This window comes from Eurosta solidaginis, chromosome 4 (assembly GCF_040869045.1).
Source record: "Eurosta solidaginis isolate ZX-2024a chromosome 4, ASM4086904v1, whole genome shotgun sequence".
NCBI classification, from domain to species: Eukaryota; Metazoa; Arthropoda; class Insecta; order Diptera; family Tephritidae; genus Eurosta; species Eurosta solidaginis.
Window position 1 is genome coordinate 145908935 of NC_090322.1, and position 27650 is coordinate 145936584.

General features: G+C 38.2%; 2 protein-coding genes across 4 annotated transcripts; both read right to left on the reverse strand.

Moving 5' to 3' along the window:
- On the reverse strand, positions 1-27650 carry LOC137248231 (uncharacterized). 2 transcript variants are annotated; one of them, XR_010952130.1, is made up of 2 exons: positions 27537-27650; positions 1-214 (listed from the first exon to the last, which is right to left on the reverse strand). XR_010952130.1 is itself a non-coding variant. In XM_067779110.1 (2 exons), the coding sequence occupies exon 2, from the start codon at positions 21914-21916 to the stop codon at positions 20450-20452; it is 1467 nt and encodes a 488-aa protein (XP_067635211.1). In that variant the 5' UTR covers positions 21917-22084; positions 27537-27588; the 3' UTR covers positions 17723-20449. The 2 variants fall into 2 exon arrangements, 1 of the variants encoding a protein (XP_067635211.1); XM_067779110.1 differs by lacking the exon at positions 1-214 and adding an exon at positions 17723-22084 and having other exon boundaries at positions 27537-27588.
- Positions 4136-6707, reverse strand: LOC137250447 (uncharacterized). 2 transcript variants are annotated; one of them, XM_067783267.1, is made up of 2 exons: positions 5492-6707; positions 4136-5438 (listed from the first exon to the last, which is right to left on the reverse strand). In XM_067783267.1, exons 1-2 carry the CDS (start codon positions 6660-6662, stop codon positions 5401-5403), a joined length of 1209 nt encoding a protein of 402 aa, XP_067639368.1. In that variant the 5' UTR covers positions 6663-6707; the 3' UTR covers positions 4136-5400. The 2 variants fall into 2 exon arrangements, with proteins under 2 accessions (XP_067639368.1, XP_067639370.1); XM_067783269.1 differs by having other exon boundaries at positions 5488-6707.

Consider the following 27650-nt stretch of genomic DNA (forward strand, 5'->3'; position numbering starts at 1 on the left):
TATATTAAATTGCATAAATGGTATCCTAATATTTTTCAATGAGTAACGATATATTTCAAAAAGAAAATTGATTTGCCGTCGTTCGTTCCTTGATGGCGCAACGTCGAAACCGGGCTAATACCCCTATAGTGCTGGTTTCCGGAACATAAAATATCCGGAACATAACCATCATCATCGAAAAACTCATCAATATCTCCGGGTTGTCTCTTTATTGCTACAAGAAGAAGAAGAACACATAACGTTATGATTATATAGCATAGCTATGAGATGCATCCATGCAGAGTCATTAAATTCTCTTTTCAACTCTCTGCAGGAAAACATCGTATTATACTATGTTCAAACAGAAAAATAAATTGAGGCTATTTCGATTTAAATTGAGTGGTGTTCATACAACTCTATTTAGCTTACACAATAGTAGTTTGATAGCTGGTTGGCTCATCTCTACAGTAACAACATATATCTGTTGAGACTTTCAAAATGTGCGTGTTGGTATTAGGTGAATGGAATGGAATGAAAACATAAAACTTTGAAATTTTTGTGTGTTGTAAGAAAATGTGTTCAATGTTTTGGTTTCATTTTGTTTTTGCCATCTTCTTTTGACAGTCTCTACTCCAGTGAAATGAAAGACATAAAATCAGCTGATGAAATGAGCCAACCATATAGTTCAGCCATGCGTAAGTGACGTTTAAATATACTCAATAAACACACTTTACAATGTTGCATTTGCAGGTTGAAACAATTTATTACGCAATTTTTTTTAAATTGGCAATTTATTATTACAATTTATTATATGACAAATTGCGTAATAAATTGCCCAAACAGTATAAATTGCCAATTTGGTGTGTGTTTTAAGAGCTCAAGCACCAATCATATAGAAAGAAGAACTCAATAGAAAACGCAAGTAAGATGCCACCCAGTAAAACCAAAATCTGCTTGAGGAATCACCAGAGAGACCTTTATTTAAAGCACGCAACGGCCCACGGTCAAACAAAGCTGAAGATAATAAATGTATGATTCAATAGCTATGTAGGTGCTAGATCCCGCTCTGTAATGTTATGTGCGAGAGTCTTTCTCGCTCCCACATGCAACAAAGTGCTTATCTTATTGCTTACGCAGATGATTTGGTTGCTGTCATAACCGCAGAGTTGTGAGCTGGTGCCGCTTGAGTTTAACCAATCTATGCGCAGCTTAAATTAATGGATGATTTATGATGTCCTTCAGCTAGTGGGAGCAAAAGCAGAGATCATATGTTCTCATAACACTTTATAGAAGCCTGCGAAAGGTTTGAACATACGCGGATTCTATACTTCTGCATGCAGGAAAAATGTGTGCTGATATAATGATAAACCGGTAAAACCGAACCATCCAGTTCCCAAAGAGACTCTTCTGGTCGTTTCGGAAACCAAACCGATATAACTTCTGACTGATAAGCCGCAGTAGTAATGCCGGAATGTGGACCAGGAAATAAATTTCAGAGCTGGATCCAATGTAGTAAGTCTGGAGATTCATTCATTTGTACATACATATATTTTTGATTCGTGCTATGACAGTCTACAACTTGAAGCTTATTCTATTTCAGTTTAAAGCCGACTAATTGCTCACCACAAACCTTTGCTTGCACACAATTTATTTCCACGATTTATTCCGTTTATGCTTAAGTTGCAGTTCCCAACAATTATTCGATTTATTTTTAGGCTGCATTTGTATTGGTGTAAATATGTTGTTGCGACTAAACAACTTTTGGCTAAATTTACGAGGCTTTCGAAAGTATAAAGAACAGGCTTTACTGAGTTTTACATAATTCGCTTTTATTATTTGTAACGTGTGAATATTGTTTAGTTTAAAATGAATAGTTAAATGCAATATATGGCGCACTTTTGCGCTTTACTAATAGTTATAGAGAAATTGTTTAAATTAGTTAAATTGGTAAATCGTTTCAACACAGCTCAGCTTAGTGGCGGTTTTGTTTGGTTTCGTTTGTTTTTATATCTTTTCGTGCCTCGTACGCGTCTGAATTCTCGTAGCAAACTAAACTCCTCGAAGGAACGTTTCGGTTAATTCAAACGCGCTTACATTTTTGGCACGGTTGCATTTTTGAGTATCAATACAGATAAGTTGCAATTTTTTGTATAAATAATAAGATAATTCACATTCAGTTTCGAAGTGATTGACAAGCAGTTTCATTTAAATAAGATTTAAAATACTGTAACGTTCTTAAGGAATATTTCCGAGCATTCTATGGTTTAAACTGTAACATCCTCCCCCCCGTGATTCACGTCACTGGTAAGAGAATCACTACCAACGTCAAGTATTGCAATTTTGGATGCTGGCCTTCGTATGACTCCGGTTGATGTCTTAACTAAAACGGATCTGACTTGACCATCTGGAGCTGGCTTTGCCTCTGTGACGATGCCCCTTTTCCAGTGCCCTCGGCTTTCGTTGTCGTCGCAGATTATAACAACGTCACCTACCGCTATCGGCTTTACTCTCTTATAGCATTTAGTACGACGTGTCAAAGTGGGAAGATACTCAAGTATCCACCTCTTCCAGAAGGTTTGCTTCAGTTGCTGCGCTATATGCCATTGTTTGCGCAGACATTTTTCGTATGAGAGTGCAGGAGTTTGTATTTCATTTGCGCACCCTAGCAAAAAATGATTTGGTGTTAGAGGTTCGGCGTCTTTGTTTTCTAGTGGAACATGTGTTAATGGACGCGAATTTATCAAATTTTCTGCTTCAATCAGTAGACTCTGTAACGTTTCCAACTGTGGCGCTCGTTCTTTAAGTGTGAATATTAAAACGCGTTTTACGCCTCTCACCATTCTCTCCCATGCGCCTCCTGCAGATGGATTGGCAGGTGTGTTGAAAACCCACTCAACTCCTCTACGATCGCATTCCGATTGCATGCCAACCTGCACACTTACCCAGTCTTCCTTGCTCGCGCCGACAAAATTTGTTCCCATATCGCTCCTAAGTCGCACCGGGACACCTCTTCGGTTTACAAAATTACGACAGACAATTATGGCGGAATCAGTCGACAGGTCCTTGGCTAGTTCTAAATGGATGGCTCTGATAGTTAAACAAGTAAAAGGCGCGACCCAACGTTTTTCTCGACGCCGGCCTATGGATACCAATATGGGCCCGAAATAGTCGACCCCTGAATACGTGAACGGGCGAACGAAGGGCGTAGTTCGATCGCTGGGTACTTGGCCCATGATTGGTGGTTCAGGTACAGCTGATAAGTTTTTGCACATTTGACAATTAGCTTTAATTGACCTTAGTACTCGGCGTGCGCTTGGAATCCAAAACTTCCGACGTATTGCGCATAGTGCTGCATCAAAATTATGGTGATGGAAAACTTCATGATAGTGTTTGGCTATAAGGCGGGATATAGGGTAGTCTTTTGGCAGAATTATTGGTCGCCTAGTTGACAGTGGTAGACATTCTGCGTAATCAATCCTCTCGGCCAATCGTAATGTGCTTTTCTCATCTAATATTGGGCTGAGTTTAAAGAGAGAATTACATTTCGGAATTTGAGCACCCTTACGTAACAATTCTATCTCGGCAGCAAACACATTGTGCTGTACTAGTGCGCAAATCAGTAACTCAGTTCGCTTAATTTCATTTGCATTAACAAAATTTGACGCATATTCATAGCCTTTACCCTTGCGAAATTTTATTATAGCATATCGTACCCATGTCATTACTCTTAAAAACTTATAATAATTTGAATACTTGTTGAATGGGATTACCACGTCTGGTAAAGCTATCGTGTATATTTGCTTAGAGCGTCTCTCCTCTTGGCATTCGTTTTGATTAATATCGCTTGGCATTACTGGCCATTCAGTATCAGGTAATCTCAAAAAGTTAGGTCCATTTAACCACTTACCATTTCCAGAAAATGTTTTGATGCGCGTTGCATCATCGGCTGGGTTTTCTATACCTGGGACCCACCTCCACTGACTGGGTTCAGATGTTTGCAATACCTCAGCTATACGGTGTGCTACGAACTGCTTGTAGCATCTGGCATCGGACCTTATCCACTGCAGAACTATTTTTGAGTCTGACCAAAATATCACTTTATTTGGCTGAACGTCATGGCTATTGATGACCGCTTCTTTCAACCTTATAACCAGGACAGCTGCTTGCAACTCAAGCCGTGGAATGGACAGGGGCTTGAGCGGGCTGCATCGGGATCGACCAGCTACAAACATAACTTCCGTGTTGTTTGTGTATTGAATGCGCCAGAAAGCGACGGCAGCAAATGCGATCTCGCTCGCATCGACAAAAACATGCAGTTGTATGTTAGCATTCGGGTTCAAAAAACTTACGCTATAGCATCTGGGCATCTTGAAATCTTCGATGGTGTTCAGTGTTTTGTACCACTGCATCCATTTCTTATAAATGTCCTCAGGGATTGGCTCATGCCAGTCAACGCTTCTGTGCCACAAGCTTTGCATTAGCACCTTTGCTCGTAAAACCATTCCACAAACAAAACCAAGTGGGTCGAATATCGACATAGTAACGCTTAACATTTCACCTTTCGTCGGTCGTCTACTATAGTCCAAAACAGCTTTTGGCACTTTTGAAAATGTTAGCTTGAATAAAAAATAATCTTCGTTTGGGTTCCAGTGCATACCCAGTACCTTTTCGGTAGCACCTTCACCTCGGCATATATAGTTATTTTGTTGCGTACACGATTGCGCATTGTTCGATACGGCTCGTATAAGCTCTTCTGAATTTGATACAAACCCTCTTATCTCGAAGCCAGCGCTGCTGTGGATGTCAATTACATCTTTGGTTACTTTAATACTTTCTTTGACGGTGTCAAAATTGTCCATGTAATCATCTACATAGTGCCTGTCGACGATGGCATCTACGGCTCTTGCGTTCATATTTCGATATTTTTCAGCATGTATATTTTTTATAAATTGCGCCGAGCAAGGGGAACTTATTGATCCAAATATCATTGCGCACATCACATATACTTCAGGTGCTTTTGATTGGTCGCCCTCTCTCTAAAGAAAGCTTTGCGCTCTTTGATCTTCTTTACGAATCAAGATCCGATGAAACATCTCGCGGATGTCACCACAAACTGCTACTTTACCCTGCCTAAACTTGCATAATATTGCTAAAAGCGATTTGGGTTGGTATATTTCCGGCCCTTTCATTAAGGCACAGTTCAACGACATATTATTGATTTTTGATGCAGCGTCGAAAACAAGTCTGCGTTTGTTACCCTTATTTATGTTACATGTAGCAAAATGTGGTAAATACCACGTACGATCGGCACTTACACTTAATTCATCGGGGGAAAGCCGCTTCGTGTATCCCTTGTCTACATACTCGGCAATTTTTTCCTTGTACCACTTTCCATACTCTTGATCTCGTGCCATTTTTGCTTCAATTTGCTCTAAACGTTTTACGGCCGTACTGTAACTCTGCGGAAAATTTATATTATCTTTATTCCACAGTAAACCAGTTTCATACCTGCCGTTTACATAATTTGTTGTCTGTTGCAATAAATTTTCGGCTCTTATATCTACTTCTGATTTTACAATTGGCGATTTTACAACTTCAAACTTTTCTGCAGCAAAATATTCTGACATCTGTTTGTTTATTTCATGCAGTTGTGTGTAATCAATATTTACGTGACCAACTGTGACGTCATTAGAGCGATATTCGTTCGATCCAAATAGTGTCCAACCTACCATTGTTTTGTGGACTGCAAAACCATCATCTAAATTGACATGTTTACTTGTTCTTATTAAATCTGCATGCGAAAGTCCAATTAGAATTCGTGGTGTTACATTGTTATAATCTGTGATTGGTATATTTCTCAGCTGTTCGTGACGTTGCATGAATTCGCTCAAGTTCAACGATTGCTGTGGTAGATACAACTTCTTTGTTGTACGAACTCCCCTCATTTGATAACTCGGTGCTGCTTCATTTATGCCGCCGATCTCAAACGATACTTGCCGCGACTGTTCGCTCATACTTTTATTTCCAATCCACTTCAGCCGAAGTAAATCGGTTTTGCCTTTGAGGCCAATGGCGTCTGCTGCCTTTTCTTCTAACAGCGATATTTTTGCGCCTTCGTCTATAAAAGCAATAACATTGATTTCTCCTTTTGGACCTTTTATTTTTACAGGCAAATATTTTAGGAGTGTTTGTTTACGTTGTGGTGAATTCGACATTTGGTCAAATGGTTGCTTTGGATTCAAATACATTGTAGCGACAGCTGTTTCAACTGATGAAATATTTGTTTTGTTATTATTACTAGGATTGTGAAGCAAACGATTATGATATTTATTACATGACGATATACCACATACACGTCGTTTTCGGCAGTTTTGCACACTATGACCGGGCTGTAGACAACAAAAACACAAGTGTTTCTTTTTGATCAAATCCCACCGTTTGGAATAATTTTCCTCTTTAAATTTTGGGCATTGATTTAAGCTATGGTTTTGATCACATAATGAGCATGATTTTTCCTCTTTTGTGACAGTCATTATGGGTTTGAGTGGGCCTTTCGGCTTGTGGTGTGAAAGATCGTTGGACATATTTCGTGTCGGCATAACATCTATCGCCATTGACACGTACATGGCGGTGTTTTGCAACCAGTTTGAGAACTGATGCACATTTGGATGTGGATTCTGCATTTCGAGGATGTGGCGTGTCCACTCTTCTCTCTTGTTGAGCGGCAATTTGCTCACTAACTCATCTATTAATATTGGGTTATTCAGATGTGGCGTAGCACCCGAAGTTTCTAAAAATGCTACTAAATTCGACACCATCGAACTAAAATTTAGTATATCGCCGATTCGTCCAGCAGTGACAGGTGGAAAGGTTCGAGCCTTGGCAATTTGGCTCCTAATCAGAAGCTCTGGGCGCCCGTAGTGAATTTCTAATGTTTTCATGGCTGCATATACGCTAGATGGGTGTATCAGTAGTGACTCTACTCGCTGTCTAGCCTCTCCTTTTAGGGCTTTCTGAAGACGCAGCAAATTCTCCAACTGGGAGTACGAGTGCATTTCAGTGGTTTCCTTAAAGGCCACGGAGAACATAGGCCACTCTTCAGGGGAACCATGGAACTCTGGTAAATCTAAAATCTTACGTGTAGCTGAATATCGTATCGGACTCCAGGATGGGTGTTCCTGAGAGGTGGTTTGTGGGTTATACACTGAAGTTGTCGTGGGCGGAAAATTTCTTCCTGGTGGAAAATTACCTCGATAGAAGTTGTTTGTGTAGCAGTGTGGCTGCATTATTGGTGGCCGGCATGCTGGCGACCACATGAAAGCGCCACTGGTTGCATCGAGTTTGACGTTGGCTGTATTAACGTCGGCAGAGTTTAACATTGAGGCGTTGGCGGGGTTAACGCTGACTGAAGCTGGGTCGAAGAGGTTTGCAGTGGTATATAGGCCACTGTTATAATGACTGCAAGTACCCGTAGTGCTGGCAAAATTAGCGCTTGTGGTTATACAGTTTGTAGGTATGGTGCTGGTACAATTAGCACCTGGAGATATAAAATTGGGATGAATGGTGCTGGCAGAATTAGCACCGGCAATATAGGGCCTAGCTGAAGTAGTGCTGACTTTAGTGAGGTTTTCATGACTTATTGTGCTTGCGATCGAAGGATGGGGTGTCTCAGATATAAATACACGATTACCTGAGTTAACAAAGATGACTTCATCGGGCTTGAAGCCGGCAGGCTTGGCTTCGTTGCTAGGTACGTCGGCGGCGGTGACGTTGTTAGCTGTTTGACGATGTAGGGCATCCTTGTATTCTACCTTTTCCTTCTCCGATGATACAAGTGACATTTGCAAGGTTTTTATTTGCTGGCGTAAGTCTTCAATTAGTTGACCATGTGCCACCATTGTGGTGTTGGCTTCGTCCTCACTGCTGGAACTCTTATTCGTACTATTTTTGTCGGCCATTTTCTTGTCTCGAATATTCGATGAACGCTTTCTCATACGAAGATTATAGCGTGAATTTACTGGTGCAGATTTTACGCGAGTACTTTTTGCGTATTTCATTAACAATATTTACGATTTGCGATTATATAAGCGCGGTTAGCGTAGCAATTTGTACGTAAATTGCGAAAAGATATAAAAAGATGTTGCGACTAAACAACTTTTGGCTAAATTTACGAGGCTTTCGAAAGTATAAAGAACAGGTTTTACTGACTTTTACATAATTCGCTTTTATTATTTGTAACGTGTGAATATTGTTTAGTTTAAAATGAATAGTTAAATGCAATATATGGCGCACTTTTGCGCTTTACTAATAGTTATAGAGAAATTGTTTAAATTAGTTAAATTGGTAAATCGTTTCAACACAGCTCAGCTTAGTGGCGGTTTTGTTTGGTTTCGTTTGTTTTTATATCTTTTCGTGCCTCGTACGCGTCTGAATTCTCGTAGCAAACTAAACTCCTCGAAGGAACGTTTCGGTTAATTCAAACGCGCTTACATTTTTGGCACGGTTGCATTTTTGAGTATCAATACAGATAAGTTGCAATTTTTTGTATAAATAATAAGATAATTCACATTCAGTTTCGAAGTGATTGACAAGCAGTTTCATTTAAATAAGATTTAAAATACTGTAAAGTTCTTAAGGAATATTTCCGAGCATTCTATGGTTTAAACTGTAACATATGTAATGTAGGTCGTAAGAATTAATTAGAATAATTTTGTATAAATATGAATGAAATTTCTCTAATAAAAGTAATTTTTGGTTTGATACCAACAATCCAATAAGTGAGATCCTTTTATTGGAAATTCACCCACACTACACCATGTTTAATACGGCAACATGAGGAGGTTGTCATCTACTTAACTCAGCTTTTAACCGGTACGTGTAGTTTCGTAAATACCTTCTTCGAATGCAATCACTTCGCTCAACCCCGAACGAGCTTGAATTTGAGACTTGGCGGCCTATCCCCAGGATGTGCCTTTGATAAAATGACCCACAGAGAGAGATAGCTAGGCTACTGCAGTAGATACGTTCGGTAAAAATGTTTCACTAGACAAGAAGAAAGTTTCCTAGCCCTTTTATGTCACAGAAGAGTAGAGAAACAGCATTCCTAGTCAGCTTTTGAATACCAACTTATGATAAGCGTAAACATGTAGGGGATGTAGAGCTATTGGGTAGCCGATCAAAGGAAGAGGAAACCCTCACTGGTTGAGTATCTAAGTAGCACGAAGGCTTAAAATCAAGGCTGGAGCATTAAGAAATTCCTCTTTTATATCTACTTACTTACTTAATTGGCGCTTAACCGTCTAAACGGTTATGGCCGCCCAACTAGGCGCGCCAGTTGCTTCTTCTCTCTGCCAACCAACGCCAATTGGTCACACCAAGAGAGTTTAAATTGTTTTCCACCTGGTCCTTCCAACGGAGTCGGGCCGCCCTCTACCTCTGCTTCCATAGGCGGGTTCCGATAGAAACACTTTCTTGGCCGGAGCGGCATCTTTCATTCGCATAACTTGACCTAGCCAGCGCAGCCGTTGCGTTTTAATTCGCTGGACTATGTTGATGTGTATAGTTCGTACAGCTCATCGTTAAATCTTCTTTGGTACTCGCCATCGCCAACGCGTAGATGTCCATAAATCTTTCGAAGAACTTTTCTCTCGAACACTCCCAGTGCCGTTTCATCTGATGTTGTCTTGGTCCATGCTTCTGCATCTTATAGCAGGACGGAAACGATAAGCGACTTGTAGAGTATTTTTTTCGTTAGCCTACCTAGTCCAAAGTAGCATTTATTGGCAATTTACTATTTCGAAATTATGGCTGTCAACAGTAGCGTGGTTGCCAAGGCGCATATGCGCTGACTTTTTGCTCGATGACAGCAGGTACTTCGTTTAGTCCTCATTCACCATCAAACCCATTTTTACCGCTAATTTCTCCAAATTGTAGTAAGCAGAACTAACGGCGCGGGTGTTTAGGCCGATGATAGCAATGCCATCAGCATATGCCAGTAATTGCACGCTTGCCAGGCCTGAAGCCGCACTGATAAGGTCCAATCAGCCGATTCACGGTGGGCTTCAATCTTTCGCACAATACACTTGACAGGATCTTATATGCGATATTAAGAAGGCTGATTCCGCGATAGTTGGTGCAGTTTGCATTATCCCCCTTCTTGGTTTTATATGGTATAATAATATTATGTTTTGTTATGTTAACTTATGTTATGTCAAGTATAATAACACTGGACCACGAATTTCAACTTTTTCTCTTTACCAGAAATGCCGTTATGAAATTCGTATGTAAAATCACCCCCTGATTTCGAAAATTGAATTCATTTTTGATTCTATTGTACCGTTTTTGAGATATTTGCAATTTACCGTTATTCGAAAAACCAAAAAGATGGCTCCCTTTAATTACGTATATCTCACAAACGGGTCAAGCAATTGCAAAAAAGGTTTATAGAATGGGAAATGCAATAAAATTTGCTATAAATATATCATACATTATTTTTTGCTCAACCATATAGTTTTCGAGATATTAGCTCATCATTTCAGATTTTTGTTTTTTTTTTATGAAAAAATATGAAAAAAATTACATTTTGCGAGGGCAGCATTCCAAAACCACTACTTTTTCCCAGATATTTTTGTCTTTAGTAAAGCTCTGTTTAATTAGAAAAAAGATAAGCTATCATAGAAGAAAATCGATGCAAAACTACATAAATTATAAGCGATCAAATAAAAATGCCCAGGTTGCGCAACTTCAATGTATGTATACATATGTACATATATTAAAGGTATAAAGTGCAAATGGGATATTATCCGGATAAACGAATAACACCATAACAATGATAATACTTTTTCTTTAAATAAATCAAATAGTACTTTTAATACTCGAATTGTTTTATAGTAGGTAGAGTGGTTGCATCGAAAAAGGAGTGATTGGGTTCGAAACCTGCTGTAGGCATGTAGTTATTTCCGTGTTTATGTTTTATTTCCGTCACTTATGGGTAAGTATGCAGGTAGATTTTCAAAATTATAAGACGCAGAAAATTTTTAAAGCCTACATCTAAAGCAGGTAGAATTTTCTTTTCTTCTTCGTATAAAAAGGAACCTTTCTGTCTAGGTAAGATTTGATTTTTTCAATTTTATTCTTGTTCCGAGTATAAATATGAGTTAATGCACCTTGAAGCTTCATAACATCTGCAAGGCTCGCCGGAGATAATTCAGTTTAGAGTTGTGCTTTTTCGTTCATTTCAGAGATTCGAATCCTTTGTTCTTTTTCTAGCAAATTTGTTCACTGCTGCTCGCACCAGCGAAAATAGCCAGCAAGTATATATGGGGGTGTGTATGCAGTAATGCTTTGTGTAGGTATATTTAAATGTGTTATGAATAAATAAGTTAATATATATATGTATAATTAACTTCAAAAAGAGTTACAAATTTCGGAAGATCCAGGAAATTGAAAGTGTATAGACACAAATTGTAAATAAGAGCTTTTCAAGTTTAATAAATGTAATCATTAGTTTCTTACAAAACATATTTTTCATAAATAGTCCATACATATATTGTAATAGCAGTGCCACACACAAAGATGACCACACATATCTTTAGTGTAAGTGGCATCATCGACATTCGTGCTCACTGTGAATTTCTGCGTATGTATGTATGAATTTACAATGTTCGCGAACGAGAAGAGAGAAAGAATAACATTATATAAAACGAACTAAAAGAACAAATAGAACCGAAATCGAAGATCTTGTTCAGTTGAGAGACCCGGTCAATTGAACAAGTTCAGAACGAAACGAGCCAACTCTAGTTCAGTTCATAAGTCAAATTTCAAAACCTTGATTTATTAAAAAAAATAAAATGAGTAAAAGGACGCGAGAATTTGAGTGTAATAACGATCCAGATATGTTCTGTTTCATGTGGGGCCAATATACTACCATAAGGCGACGACGAGTGTTCTCAGATCATATCAAAACTTTATACTCCAAGTATTTTAGCATTGAGCCTAAAAATTCTGAAAAACCATGGACACCGAACACTTTGTGTACATCGTGTCGAGTAGAATTGATTCAGTCGGAATCAGGACAACAAATAAAATTTGATACACCAATGATATGGGAGAACCTACTTGCCATTCAATAGAGTGTTATATTTGTCAAACAAAAGTACTTGCCGTTGGAAGATCAAGAAGAGTAACCTATGCCAGCGTACCTACAGTGACATTACCAGTACTACATTCAACGGCAGTTGCGGATCCAGTTCCATTGTCAACAGTAATATCTGAGTGCGGGGAATCAAGTTGTACTGAATTTCGCATTGGAAACGAGAGAAACGTTCTGTCGCAAGCACAACTTAATGATTGGATAAGAGATTTGGAACTATCCAAGGAAAAGGCCGAGATCAACACTTCTCGTATGCAACAATTTAAATATGTGTCATCCGGTGTTAAGGTGATATATTGTAGAACTCGTCACGAACCATTTTCCAAACACTATACCAAGAAATACTATACTGCAATGACATTCCTGGTTTACTCAAAGAGTTTGGTCAAACATATGATTCAAAAGAGTGGCGATTGTTCATAGACAGCAATAAACTGAGTTTAAAGGCTGTATTATTGCATATTGGTAACAAAAAGCCTTCTACCCCGATCGCACATGCAGTAAATACAAAGGAAACCTAGGAGGCAATGCAAAAACTACTCAAATTTATCAAATATGAAGAGCATGATTGGAAAATATGTTCTGATCTCAAAGTCGTTGCAATGCTATGCGGTCTACAAAGTGGCTACACCAAGCACTGCTGCTTCCTCTGCAAGTGGGATAGCCGAGCTCGCAAGGAACACTACGTCAGAAAGGATTGGCCGGAAAAAGTCGAGTTTACCGTTGGTGTGGATAACATCAAACACACTCCTCTTGTCAAGAAAGAGAAAATCATACTTCCACCCTTACACATCAAGCTCGGTCTAATTAAAAACTTTGTTAAGGCTTTGGACAAAGAAGGCGAAGCATTCGACTATTTGAAAACAATTTTTCCAGATATTTCTCAAGCCAAGAAAAAGGAAGGTATTTTTGTTGGACCACAAATAAAAAAGTTGATCAACAATAATCAATTCAAAGGACTACTCTCATCAGTTGAGGCAGCAGCGAGGGAATCCTTTGAAAAGGTCATTGCTTCTTTTCAAGGTAGACACAAAAGCCCTAACTACGAGCAGATAGTGAACGACTTAATCCATAATTATGCGAAAATGGGTAAATATTAAAGGCTTATTAAAATTAATTTCCCAAAATTCTATAACTTGTTTACATAACAAATATTTTCTTTCCAGGCGTAAATATGTCCTTAAAAATTCACTTTCTGCACTCACATTTGAGCTTCTTTCTGGCAAATCTTGGCGACGAAAGTGACGAACATGGCGAAAGCCATGCGCCAGCAAATGAAATTATTTGAGAATCGATATCAAGGATTCTGGGACGTCGCAATGATGGGTGATTACTGCTGGTTTCTCATAAGAGAAAGCGATCCTAAACTGAATAAGCGTCAAAGTAGAACACATAATTATTTCGACTACATAGTAAAATCAAATTAAGATAAAGATTGTTAGAATATAGTATAAACATAAATAAATTTAAATAAAATAATTAAACAAAATTTTTAAGTTAAACGGTTTTATTGAAAACAAGACTTACATGAAATATTAATAATACGAAAATTTAGAAAATAATTAGGTAGGTCCTAGGTACTAGTCTAGGGCGTTGATCAGACAATTAAATAAAAGCGTCGGGCGCGTGAAATTTCTAAAAATGTGAGGCGTAGCATAACCTGATTAAGGTTCAGTTGGTCTTATATATGACTATCAATAGAAATATGACGCGTCCAACGCTTTTATTTAATTCTGTGATCAACGCCCTAGATTGATAAGGAGTGTGATGACTAGTACCTGGGACCTACCTAATTATTTTCTAGCTTTTCGTATTATTATTATTTCATGTAAGTAATTTTTTCAATAAAACCGTTTAACTTAAAAATTTTTTTTAATTATTTTATTTTCAAATTTTTAGTCTTTATTTAATTGCCTATTATTTCTCATTCTATTTAGTTCATTTAGTGACTCATTATTACAAGGACTCTTTCCTGACAATTTCTTACAACCTAAGTCCTCAATACATAATCCTTCCAAAGATTTTACTCGACTCTGCGCCACGTATGCTTGTCCCTCCTCCAACTCCAAAATATTTTGATGCCACTTCTACTGGACTGTATGCAATATTTGTTCCAAATAAGAGCCAAATCGGGCATCATAGGTCGCTTTCTATTCATGTATGTATTATGTGTTCCAAATATGGACCAAATCAAATCGGACCACAAATACGATTTTTGTGAATATCTCGATCTTTGCGCCACCTAGCGGCGATTTTTTGTGATAGGTCGCTTTCTATTCTTGTATGTATTATGTGTTCCAAGCATGAGCCAAATCGGACCACAAATACGATTTTTGGAAATATCTCGATCCTTGCGCCACCTAGAGGCGATTTTTTTTCATAAGTCATAAGTATTTCTGTATTATTGCATTGTCATCGGGTTCTGAACTATATTCCAAGTTTCAAGCTTGTACCTTATCGGGAAGTTACTTAAATTTCAATTACAAGATTCGTTCACAACGGCCGTGCATGCGGCCGTGCAGCCTGTCAACTCAAGCTAAATAAAACCGTTTAAAAAATGTTAAAAATATGGGTAATTTCATTCATAAATTGAATTTTTAACTAAATAGAAACAGAGCATAGCTAGATATTTCACTCTTCTTTATACCATACATACGTTTTGAGGTATACGTTGACATTGCGCAACCTGGGTATTTTTATTTGATCGCTTATAACTTACGTAGTTTTGCATCGATTTTCTTCGATGATAGCTTATCTTTTTTCTAATTAAACAGAGCTTTACGTAAAGAAAAAAATCTGGAAAAAAGTTGTGGTTTTGTAATGCTCATTTCGGAAACGATTAATATGACTACATTAAACCGTCCTGGCCATTCTGCCCCCCCGCACACCCCTAGTTCCGTTATGATCTTGGGTTATCCAGAGCCTCGCCTGCTAAATAGCTTAATATGTGTATAATACATTCATATTTCTAACATGATTCCGCTTGCTTAGGTGAGATTGAGAATTAGATTGCGGAGCTCTGTAGCTATAAAGCTGTGTATTGTGCTTATCAACCCCTTGAATCCCCACCATGTTTAACGCAATTAGCAAATTTATGTGAGAAGAAAAAAATAATTTTATAAAATACGCGGCATCTACCTTATTTTCCATTTTCGCTATTATATTTCCTGTACAATACAAATTTATTATAACTTTAATCAAATTTCTAGTCGGTGCAACACGTTTGCAATTCCTTTAAAAGTATTTATTTGGTCAACACACTTTTCAAGCCTTCCGGTACTACAGCAACTAAGGACGTGCTCATAAAACAAAATCTCAGCTGAAGTTGAATTTCCTGATTGCGCTTCAATGCTTTGGCAAGAAGCTGTTTTCTCAAAAGCTATGTATGTATTCATATTAGAACTTGCCAACTACAAATGACCTCAAGTAAATAAAATTACAGCACTTAATTTCCACAAAATAACCAATTAGCTCAAAAACTTTAACTTAAGTTACACAAACACAAAGTGAACCAACATCGACTACATATTTAGGCCCTTGAGCTCGACAAAACCAAATAACTACGTGTACAAGACTGTCAAAAGGGTAATAAGAGAAAGAGGAAATGTAAAGATGTGAAGGGGGTAAATTTAGTAGCTACACCACAACAATGATGACAAAAGCAAGATGCACTATTGGCACTGTAGGCAGTAAAACTTCTCAAAATTAGTCGTAGTGAAACTATTACTTAGCTTAGCTTCCAACTGGTTACAGCACTCATTGAAACTATCAAGTGTCGAAGTTTTAATTCTTATGCCGATTTAAGTGTGAACTGCAAGGGTGAAATACGGCGAACTTGCTCAGTCTCGCTGCTTGCTTTTCTGGAATCAAAAACAATGTCACATTACTTGGAAGGAAAGGCACGAAATTTATAGTGAGATATGGCCATCAGGTTCAGCACTGAGTTGCTATCGAGGAGACGTATTAGCAAGCTCAATAAGCATTCAACTTTAACAAAGATGGACCAAATGAGGGAACATGTGAAGAATATATTTGTTGCCTTCAGGAATTTTTAAGCCAAAGTTGTTTCCCTCGTAAGATAATATCTTCAGTAATAGACCATGTTTAGGTACAACGGCCGCAGTATTATGGAAGTAGCGTGCTACCACATCGAATCTCCTAGGTTAAACTCACGAACATGAACAACATCAAAATAATTTAGAACACTGCGAGTGTATTTCTGCTATGCAAATCTGCTTAGCGAAAATTTATCAGCCGTGCAAATGCCGGGACAGCACCGGCAATTTTTAAGAAATATTATATAGGTCCCGACGCAAATTTTAAAGAATTGCTTGGCATTTATTCCCTCGGTGGTATATGGCGCCACGTTATTATTATTTTATTGTGTGAAGTAGTCATAGCTTAACTTAAGTTAGCTATGTTGAAGTTTCCTCTTTTTACTGATGGCTGTTTATTTTAACTATTATTACTTATTTGCTCAGATCCCTAACAGACATTTATATTTGGTCATACCCATAGACCCAAAACTTTTTATGGCAAAGCATGTTATATTAATAACAGGTCCGCCGAAATTATCCTCCATGCATTCAGGCCTCCGCTATAGAATTAAAAATAAGCGCGACTTCCAACGGAATTCTTATTCTTATTGTAGTGATAGAAATTGATGGTCCTTGGCCGGATATTGATTTGATACTTTCCGGAAAATCGCACCAAACAGGAATTTCCCACCCATCCTTGGAACGTTAAACATTTTAGGTCATCCATCTCCCTGTATGTAGTTAAAACCTGGTGCGTTTCTAGTATCTTCAGAACTTCTACTAGTTTGCCTTCTATTTTTTTTTGCAAGCTTCAACTGGCGAATTTAACATGGCGATGCCCTCGTTGGTTCGAGTTCAATTAACTTTTCTATAGTTCAAAACTAGATACATACATATTTCCACTAACGAACTAGTTGGTTTATTGGAACTATTTGTGTAGTTCCAAACTAGTGTAAAAATTACAGTTTAGTTGTTTATTTTCTGCGTAATATTTCGTTGCTTCCGACCGAAAGGCACGCGCGCAGCCATGGGGGTTTTTGGGGGTTAACATCAATCACAAGACGAACAGACTACCTGAGTTCCTACCTTCGCTTCGAGGGAGACCTTAAGGCCACAATAGAGGCGGGCGGTTGGTGCAAGGGTGCTCAAATGGCGGACGAGGCGTTACATGTGTACACAGATGGTTCCAAAGTACTGGAAGGAGTAGGGTCTGCGGTATACTAAGATGATCCGGAAATCAACAGACCCTACAGGCTGGCGGATTACTGTAGCGTTTTCCAAGCGGAAATATTAGCCATAAGCAAAGCAGTAGAAATCCTGGAAGAGAATAGCTTAAGCTGCAACTGTGTTAACTTTTATATTGACAGTCAAGCAGCAATTAAGGCAATAATCTCGCACAGCACAGCATCTAAATGCGTGTTAGAGTGTAAGCAGTCTCTGGAGAGAATCGGGACAGGGAGAAGCATACATCTGTAAGGACGACCGTTAAGAAACGAAAAAGGTTCTTCGCATTAATTTGAACGCAATTGAAAAACAACTCATTTATTCCGTTTTCTTTGTACAATAAAATTCAACTGCCAAATATTTAAAAACATTTTAATAATTTCGTATTTTCTTGAATCGTCGTTCATTGGCTACTTTGTCGTGAATTCAAAAGTGAGAGTAAAGTAAAGTAGCACAAAGTGGTTTTCTGGATTGCCTTACAACTCGGCCATACCTGCAGCTTCGGATCGACCTCGATTCGTGACCAGTAAATTATCAGTATCCTCGTCGTCGATATTATCTAAGTCATCATCAAAAATATCGGGAAGCGCACACCATGGTTTAATTTTGTCACTTGAGTAAACTGAAGAGTAATGCTTCCTAGTTCGTTGAGCCCCAGGTATGTCTTGTACGACATACCGATCACTACCAAGAATTCGTGATATTTGGAATGGACCTTTGTATCGCGGTTCAAGTTTGCGTGAATTGCCAGTACTAGGTGGCTCGTATTCAACTACTACCAAATCGTCGACGTTATACACTTTCGGGGTTTTGTGGTTTTTGTCGTAGCGTTGTTTGCTTTTAAAACGTTCCTTCTGTATACGTTCAGCTGCCTCTTCACGATCTTTTATCAAATTCTCATTCGTTGATTCATCATTTTGTAGCGCAAGTACTATTTTATTTTTCAAAATATCGCGTGGTTTAAAACTGAATAATAACTTCTGAGGTGACCTCGATGTAGTTTTATTACGCATGCTGTTGATAGTCCATTGAATTGCTCGTAATGCATCGTCCCATTTCTTATCACTGTTAACCGAAGGCAGTAACATCGAAAGTATTGTTTTGTTACATCTCTCCACCAGTCCATTTGCCCTTGGTGTTCGAACAGCGTTACAAATTTGTTGGATGTCATTTTCTTTACAAAAATTCTTAAAATCCTTGGACGTAAATGCCGTTCCGCGATCTGAAATGATTCTACCTGGCATCCCAACGTAACTACTTAATTCATTAAATACCTCGATAACGTGTTTAGTTGCTGTACTCTTGACTGCGCGCACAATGGTGAAACGTGTAAAAGCATCGATAATAACGAGAATATGTTCATTGCGCTTTGAACTTTTCGGAAACGGACCTAGGTGATCTACGTGTACAGTTCGGAATGGTATAAGTTCTATTTCTCCAACATGAAGTTCGCCTTCCTGTTTACCCCCAGGTACTTTATTGTACGTACAATCAATGCATGATTTCAAGTACGACTTAACAAAATTGCGCATGCGCGCAAACCACATATGCTCATTTATTCGTGCAATCGTTTTCTCCAATCCGAGTTGTCCTGCTTTATCATGTGCACTGTTAACAATTTGCCAGCGCAAAGCTTTTGGCACCACCCAAAGATTCTTCCCCTTTACTTTTTTGAATAATCTACCATGATTTAAAACAAATTCTTTGCTTACCATAGGATCGCCTTGTTGTAACTTTTCTACCTATTCTTTGATTGAGTTATCCTGGAGTTGCATTCCAAATAACCAATCATCGTTGCTAACTTGAATTTTGTCAATCCGCAAAGATGCCGTTTCTAAGTCCCGTGACTCTTCGACAGGTGCACGGCTCAATGCATCTACGTGAACCATTCGCTGACCAGCGCGATGTTCAATCTCAAGATCATATTCTTGGATACGAAGCCACCACCTTGCTATGCGTGGTATAAGTTCACGTTTACTCATAACTGTTTTAAGTGCATTACAATCTGTGATCAATTTTACCCGTTTGCCATAAATATAATATTTAAATCGTTCTACGGATTCAACCACTGCGAGAGCCTCAAGCTCGTAGCTATGAAAGTTTTTCTCGTTGTCGGTAGTTGCACGACTGTAATAGATAACCGGCTTCCAATCATCGCCCTCTTTTTGCATTAATGCACCAGCTAGAACCACTGCACTCGCGTCTGTATGTACTTGATGCTCAGCCTCGACACTATAGGCGGCAATAACCGGACGGGATACGAGAATTGACTTTATCTTTTGATACGCCTTTTGCTCTTGATCTGACCACCTGAATGCTACATCTTTCCGCAATAATCGATTCAACGGAGCAGCGATAACAGCATAACCCGGAACAAATTTTCTAAAATATCCGCTTAAACCGAGAAATTGTCTAACTTCGGATATACACTCTGGAGTTTTAAACTGACGCACTGCCTGTGTTTTAGCTAAACCAGGAGAAATACCATGAGGAGCTAACTCGTGACCCAAAAACTGTATCGTTAATTTCAAAAATTCACACTTCTGTAGATTGAGAGTAACGTTAGCTTTTTGTAAAACTTTTAAAACACGCTCCAGCTTATCATACATTTCATCCACGTTTACACTACCGATAAGTATATCGTCCATATAACTTATCACGTCATCAGGTTCAAGATCTTCTTTAATTTTCGCGATGAACCGTTGGAAAACAGCCGGGGCATTTTTAAGCCCAAACGGCATGCGCTTAAATTCATATAAACCTTCTGTCGTGATAAAAGCGGTAAATTTTCTACTATTTTCCTCAATAGGAATTTGATAGTAACCACTATTAAGATCCAACACCGAGAAATACTTAAAACGCTTTGCCTTTTGTAACTCTTCTTAAATATTTGGCGTCGGAAATATTTCCTTGCGCATGTGTTGGTTTAAACGTCGGAAATCTACACACAATCTTTCGCCCCCGTTTTTCTTTTTTACTAAAAGCATAGGACTAGCATATTCGGAATCGGACTTACAAATTATATCATTATCAATAAGTTCTTTTAACATATCCGCGATTAACTGTTTTTAGGCTCAGGAACACGAAATGGTTTTTGAACAATAGGATTGATAGTATCCAAATCGATTTTCATTTTTACGAGCTCTGTACGTCCAATTTCACTCATATCCGTTGCAAATACATTACGATATTTATTTATCAAACTAACCAACTTATTTATTTTATCATTTTCGTCGATGCCGCACTTTATCTCATCGTCATTAATTATTTTGCTGTTATTTAAGTTAACGTTTTTATTGCATACATTTATAACACTAATTTTGCCGTCTGAAATCACCATTTGCATATTTTTAAACACATCTTGTCCCAACAACACATCTACCGTCAAAAATGTATCACCAACTATGTAAAGATACACATCTTGCTCAATACCGTCAACCTTCAAATTGACACGTACTCTTGAATGGGCATATATCACACCGCCACAAAACCCGCTTATCTTTAAAGCACACTTTTCTTCGACACCTTTTATTTGACCTGCCCCTGTTTGAGTGATCATACTACACTCACTACCTGTATCGATTAGGGCTGTGAACGTTTTATCGTTTATTGTAACCACTTTCTCAAAATCTTTTTCAGGAATTACCGTTTCATATTCCGTTTTGGTCGTACGCGTCGAAGCACTTTTCTTGCCACAATTTTCAGGCTTGGTTTTAGGATGCACTTTCTGACAGTCGTTGCACCTACGTCTACGTTGTGGTTGAGGACATTTCAATGAAATGTGCCCCTTTTGTTGACAATTGAAACATATTAACTGTTTATCACTTTCACGTTTTTCACCGTCTCGTGTTTCGCCGTATTTTGTTTCAAAATTTGTCTTTTCAGGTTTAAATGTACGCACGGGTAAGTTTTTAGAGTAATCTATTACTGTTTGTCGAAATTCGCGCATTGAACTAAACCGATTTGCTGCAATAGCAATTTGAAATTCACGTTGTTTAATACCGTCTCTTGCGTATTTAACAATAGAGGATTCACTTAGCCCAAACCTCTTACCCAACGCACCGATACGGAAACAGTAGTCAAGGAGACTTTCGTTTGGTTTGCGCGTCGTTTGAGACATTTTAAAATGTATATCAGCTTCATCTGGCACACAACTAAACTCTTCACATAAACATTTCGATAATTCACTCCAACTTGAATACAATTTTTCAGTGGAGTCCAGCCAGAGCTTTGCTGCATCTTTGAGTCGACTATACACCGCTAATAAAAAACATTTTTCCTCCCACTGATAAGCTTGGACCGCACTATTTACGCGTTCTACGAACTGTTCAACAGATACCGACGATTCGTTTGTTGGATCAAATTCCGGAATAGTTTCGGCGATTTCTTTCACTGAATATCCACTACGCCCAGTCGTTGTAATAAAATTACCAGCAGAAGAAGTTGCCCGCTCTTGATCACTGCGCGTAGTTGTTGCAGTTACATTTTGATTGGATTGCAATTGATGCATCAACGAACTAAACATGTCCCGTAATTCATTAATTTGGTCCTGTATATTTGCACTAGCGATCTCGATACTATCCGACCCAACAGCTTCGCACAAACGCAAAACTAGCTCATTTTTCAGGCCTTCAGTGGACAAACCTTTTTCGTTCAAAATTTCTTTTAAATTCGTTAATTTTAACGTATTTATCTTAGCAAGAGGCATTTTGATTACTTAGTCATATATATACGTTTAACAACTAAATCAATTATTTCTGTAAGATACGTTTTAATTTGCCCGTATGGATTTATCCCACTTCTGAATTTGTAAGGACGACCGTTAAGAAAAGAAAAAGGTTCTTCGCATTAATTTGAACGCAATTGAAAAACAACTCATTTATTCCGTTTTCTTTGTACAATAAAATTCAACTGCCAAATATTTAAAAACATTTTAATAATTTCGTATTTTCTTGAATCGTCGTTCATTGGCTACTTTGTCGTGAATTCAAAAGTGAGAGTAAAGTAAAGTAGCACAAAGTGGTTTTCTGGATTGCCTTACACATCTGTATTGGGTCCCATGGGATATGGGAATAGATGGGAATGAAAAAGCGGACGAACTAGCTAAAAAGGGCGCATCCCTTGAAGCTTGCTTCGTAGACGTCCCAATTAGACTGGGCGAGATTAAGCGAAGTTGCGAGGTGCACATGATCGACCAAGCGGGAAAGGCGTCGGTTCAAGCGCGGGGCTGTAAAGTGTTGAAGATTATGTGTAGGTCTTACAACCTTAGCCTAACTTAGTTGCTTCTATCATTAACAAGTAAGGAAGGCTAAGTTCGGGTGTAACCGAACATTACATACTCAGCTGAGAGCTCTGGAGATGAAATAAGGGAAAATCACTATGTAGGAAAATGAACCTAGGGTAACCCTGGAATGTGTTTGTATGACATGGGTATCAAATGGAAGGTATTAAAGAGTATTTTAAAAGGGAGTGGGCTATAGTTCTATAGGTGGGCGCCATTTAAGGATATCGCCATAAAGGTGGACCAGGGGTGACTCTAGAAGGTATTAATGAGGGTTTTAAAAGGGAGTGTAACTTAGTTGTACATGTGAAGCCGTTTTCGAGATATCGAATAAAATGTGGTTCGTCATCCGATTTTGCAAATTTCTATTTAGCTCACATACAGTAATAGGAGTAACGTTACTGCCAAATTTAATCATGATATCTTCAACGACTGCCAAATTGCAGCTTGCAAAACTTTTTAATTGCCTTCTTTTAAAAGTGAGCGGTGCCACGCCCATTGTCCATAATTTTAATAATTTTCCATTCTGAGTCATAAGCTCAACTCACCTACTATTTTTCATAGTTTTATCCGTCTTTGGTAAGGAATTATCGCACTTTTTCGGTTTTTCGAAATTTTCGATATCGTAAAAATAGGCGTGGTTATAGTCCGATTTCGTTCATTTTTGATAGCGATCTGAGATGAGATGCCCATGAACGTACATATCGTGTTAAAAAAGAGACAGACGGACAGACGGACGGACGGACGGACTACATGAATTTTTTTTTCGCCCCAATCATTTTGAATATAGAAGTCTATATCTATATCGATTAGTCTATGCCGTTACGGATTACCGTTATGCGAACAAAACTAATATTCTCTGTGAGCTCTTTTCAGCTGAGTATAAAAAGAGAGGACTGTAGACTCATGGCGGGTGTTCTGACTGGATACTGCCTTCTGCCATCACATGCCTTTAAATTAGGCTTTGTCAGTGATAGCAATTGTAGGAAGTGCGGGTTGTAGGAGGAAACGATCGAACACATTCTGTGCTCGTGCCCAGCGCTTGCCAGGATAAGACTCCAGCTATTAGGAGTGATACAGCTGTCAGATCTAGAATCAGCAAGTGGCTTAAGTCTTAGGAAGTTTCTAGTATTTGCCAAGAGGACGGAGTTACTATATAACATAGGTCCTGGTGTTTGATAGAATTTTTCAGTTTGGTCGTTAAAACAAACTTCTGGTAACACTACGGACTCATTTAGTCTATGTGAGGTCCTCACGGACCGGCCAGTTCAACCTAACCTAATCCCACCAAAATTTATTTCTGGGTGCGCCCCTGCCGAAGGGTAATTCTAAATGTTGCTTCTAGTACGACACTAGTTCACTTATCGATACTTCCGAGCAAGTGGCATAGTTTGGAAAGAGAAGTCATACTCATAGATGAAGTTACTTAAACCTGGTAGCAGTTTTTTGTAGATAGCATATTTCTCAAATTAAATAAAAATAAAAACCCAAGCTTTCGATTTTATATCTGGGTAAAATCTTGTCACTACCGAACTTGTACTTATTTGGCAATCTAGGTCTTGTTCCAAACCAGAAATTTGTATCACTAGTTCTTGACTGAAGGGATTTCTGGGAACCGCCCACAATGAGCAGAGCTCACAGTGCATATTAATTTTGTTCGCATAACGGTACCCCGTAACGGCATAAACTAATCCAGATAGATATATATAGAGATAGATTTATAGATATAAAGAGATAGATATATATATCAAAATGGTCTGGACGAAAAAAGAAATTCATTTAGCCATGTCCGTCCGTCCGTCCGTAAACACGGTAACTAAATTTTGAGGTATCTTAATGAAATTTGGTATGTAGTTTTGAACGAAATCGGATAATAACCTTTCCAAATTTCTTGATATCGAAAATTTCGTAAAATGGAAAACATTCGATAATTCATTACCAAAGATGTATAAAGTGATGAAACCTGGTGGGTGGGTTGACCTCATGCCGCAAATTAACAAGTAAGGAAGGCTAACTTCGGGTGTAACCGAACATTACATACTCAGTTGAGAGCTATGGAGACAAAATAAGGAAAATCACCATGTAGGAAAATGAACCTAGGTAACCCTGGAATGTGGTTGTATGACATGTGTATCAAATGAAAGGCATTAAAAAGTATTTTATGAGGGAGTGGGCCATAGTTCTACAGGTGGACGCCATTTAGGGATATCGCCATAAAGGTGGACCAGGGGTGACCCTAGAATTTGTTTGTACAATATGGGCATCAAACGAAAGGTGTTAATGAGTATTTTAAAAGGGAGTGGGCCTTAGTTCTATAGGTGGACGCCGTTTCGAAATATCGCCACAAAGGTAGACCAGGGATGACTCTAGAATGTGTACGATATGGGTATCAAATTAAAGGTATTAATGAGGGTTTTAAAAGGGAGTGGTGGTTGATGTATAGGTGGTCGCATTTTCGAGATATCGCCATAAAGGTGGACCAGGGGTGACCCTAGAATTTGTTTGTACAATATGGGTATCAAATGAAAGGTGTTAATGAGTATTTTAAAAGGGCGTGGGCCCTAGTTCTATAGGTGGACGCCGTTTCGAGATATCGCAATAAAGGTGGACCAGGGGTGACCCTAGAATTTGTTTGTACAATATGGGCATCAAACGAAAGGTGTTAATGAGTATTTTAAAAGGGAGTGGGCCTTAGTTCTATAGGTGGACGCCGTTTCGAAATATCGCCACAAAGGTGGACCAGGGGTGACTCTAGAATGTGTTTGTACGATATGGGTATCAAATTAAAGGTATTAATGAGGGTTTTAAAAGGGAGTGGTGGTAGTTGTATATGTGAAGACGTTTTCCAGATATCGACCAAAATGTGGACCAGGGTGACCCAGAACATCATCTGTCGGGTACCGCTAATTTATTTATATATGTAATACCTGCCAAGATTTTAAGGGTTTTTTTATTTCGCCCTGCAGAACTTTTTCATTTTCTTCTACTTAATATGGTAGGTGTCACAACCATTTTATAAAGTTTTTTCTAAAGTTATATTTCGCGTCAATAAAACAATCCAATTACCTTACCATGTTTCATCCCTTTTTTCGTATTTGGTATAGAATTATGGCATTTTTTACATTTTTCGTAATTTTCGATATCGAAAAAGTGGACGTGGTCATAGTCGGATTTCGTTCATTTTTCATACCAAGATAAAGTGAGTTCAAGTAAGCACGTGAACTAAGTTCATTAAAGATATGTCGATTTTTGCTGAAGTTATCGTGTTAACGGCCACGCGGAAGGACAGACGGAAGGCTGTGTATAAAAACTGGGCGTGGCATCAACCGATTCCGCCCATTTTCACAGAAAACAGTTAACGTCATAAAATCTATGCCCCTACCAAATTTCAAAAGGATTGGTTAATTTTTGTTCGACTTATGGCGTTAAAAGTATCCTAGACAAATTAAATGAAAAAGGGCGGAGCCACGCCCATTTTGAAATTTTCTTTTATTTTTGTATTTTGTTGCACCACATCATTACTGGAGTTAAATGTTGACATAATTTACTTATATACTGTAAAGATATTAAATTTTTTGTTAAAATTTTACTTAAAAAAAATTTTTTTTTTAAAAGTGGGCGTGGTCCTTCTCCGATTTTGCTAATTTTTATTAAGCGTACATATAGTAATAGGAGTAACGTTCCTACCAAATTTCATTATGATATCTTCAACGACTGCCAAATTACAGCTTGCAAAATTTCAAATTACCTTCTTTTAAAAGTGGGCGGTGCCACGCCCATTGTCCAAAATTTTACTAATTTTCTATTTTGCGTCATAAGTTCAACTCATCTACCAAGTTTCGTCGCTTTATCTGTCTTTTGTAATGAATTATCGCACTTTTTCGGTTTTTCGAAATTTTCGATATCGAAAAAGTGGGCGTGGTTATAGCCCGATTTCGTTCATTTTAAATAGCTATCTGAGATGAGTGCTCAGGAACCTACATACCAATTCATCAAGATACCTCAAAATTTACTCAAGTTATCGTGTTAACGGACGGACGGACGGACGGACGGACGGACATGGCTCAATCAAATTTTTTTTCGATCCTGATTATTTTGATATATGGAAGTCTATATCTATCTCGATTCCTTTATATATGTACAACCAACCGTTATCCAATCAAACTTAATATACTCTGTGAGCTCTGCTCAACTGAGTATAAAAATTTAGAAAAATTTCGTAAACATATTTCGCACTCTTATCGGACTCATAATTAAGAACGCTTCGAAAATATATCAGGGGCGGTTTACAAAAAATGAAAGAAATGCATTCAAATTAAACCAAATTTTCGTATTTAAAAAAAAATATTCAAATAAAACGAGTTTATAGCTGATGAAAGATAGCAAAGTCAAGGTGTTACCATTTTTATCTATCCATGAAAAAGACAATTTTGTCTCCAAAGCTCTCAGCTGAGTATGTAATATTCGGTTACGCACGAATTTAGCCTTCCTTACTTGTTATACCCAGCTGTGCTTGTACACAGGGTATTATAACTTTCATTTGATATCGGTTGGTTGTCCAAGTATAAAGTAATCGAGATAGATATAGACTTCCATAATTCATAATCATCAGTATCGAAAAAAAAATTGAAAAAAAATATATTGCCCCGGGCGCGCAAGAAAACCTCACTACGCCACTGTCGAAGTCTGTATCCTCTTTGCTTCTTTTAAACGAATATTAGTCCAGAATAGAACCATATATATGTATATGTATTACTGCGCAGCCTTGTAACATTATTAAGCACACAACACAAACAACAACAACATTTCAAGAATACAGCTGGTTATGTAATGTTCGGTTTCACCCGACCTTAAAATTCCTTACTTTGTTTTATAAGTTTAGGTGTAGACTTCTTCAATTTCAAATTGAAGCCCAGTTCTATGCACTCACTTTCAGGAAGACCGTTATAATCTATATTTAAACAAAAACTGGTTTGAT

What these genes read in the sequence shown, in the direction of transcription:
- LOC137248231 (XM_067779110.1), bottom strand. Translation starts at nt 21,916, where the DNA reads ATGTTTAGTTCGTTGATGCATCAATTGCAATCCAATCAAAATGTAACT.
- LOC137250447 (XM_067783267.1), bottom strand. Translation starts at nt 6,662, where the DNA reads ATGCAGAATCCACATCCAAATGTGCATCAGTTCTCAAACTGGTTGCAA. An exon ending in GACAACAAATTATGTAAACG is followed by an intron (nt 5,439 to 5,491) that starts GCAGGTATGAAA and finishes AATTTTCCGCAG; the next exon opens with AGTTACAGTACGGCCGTAAA.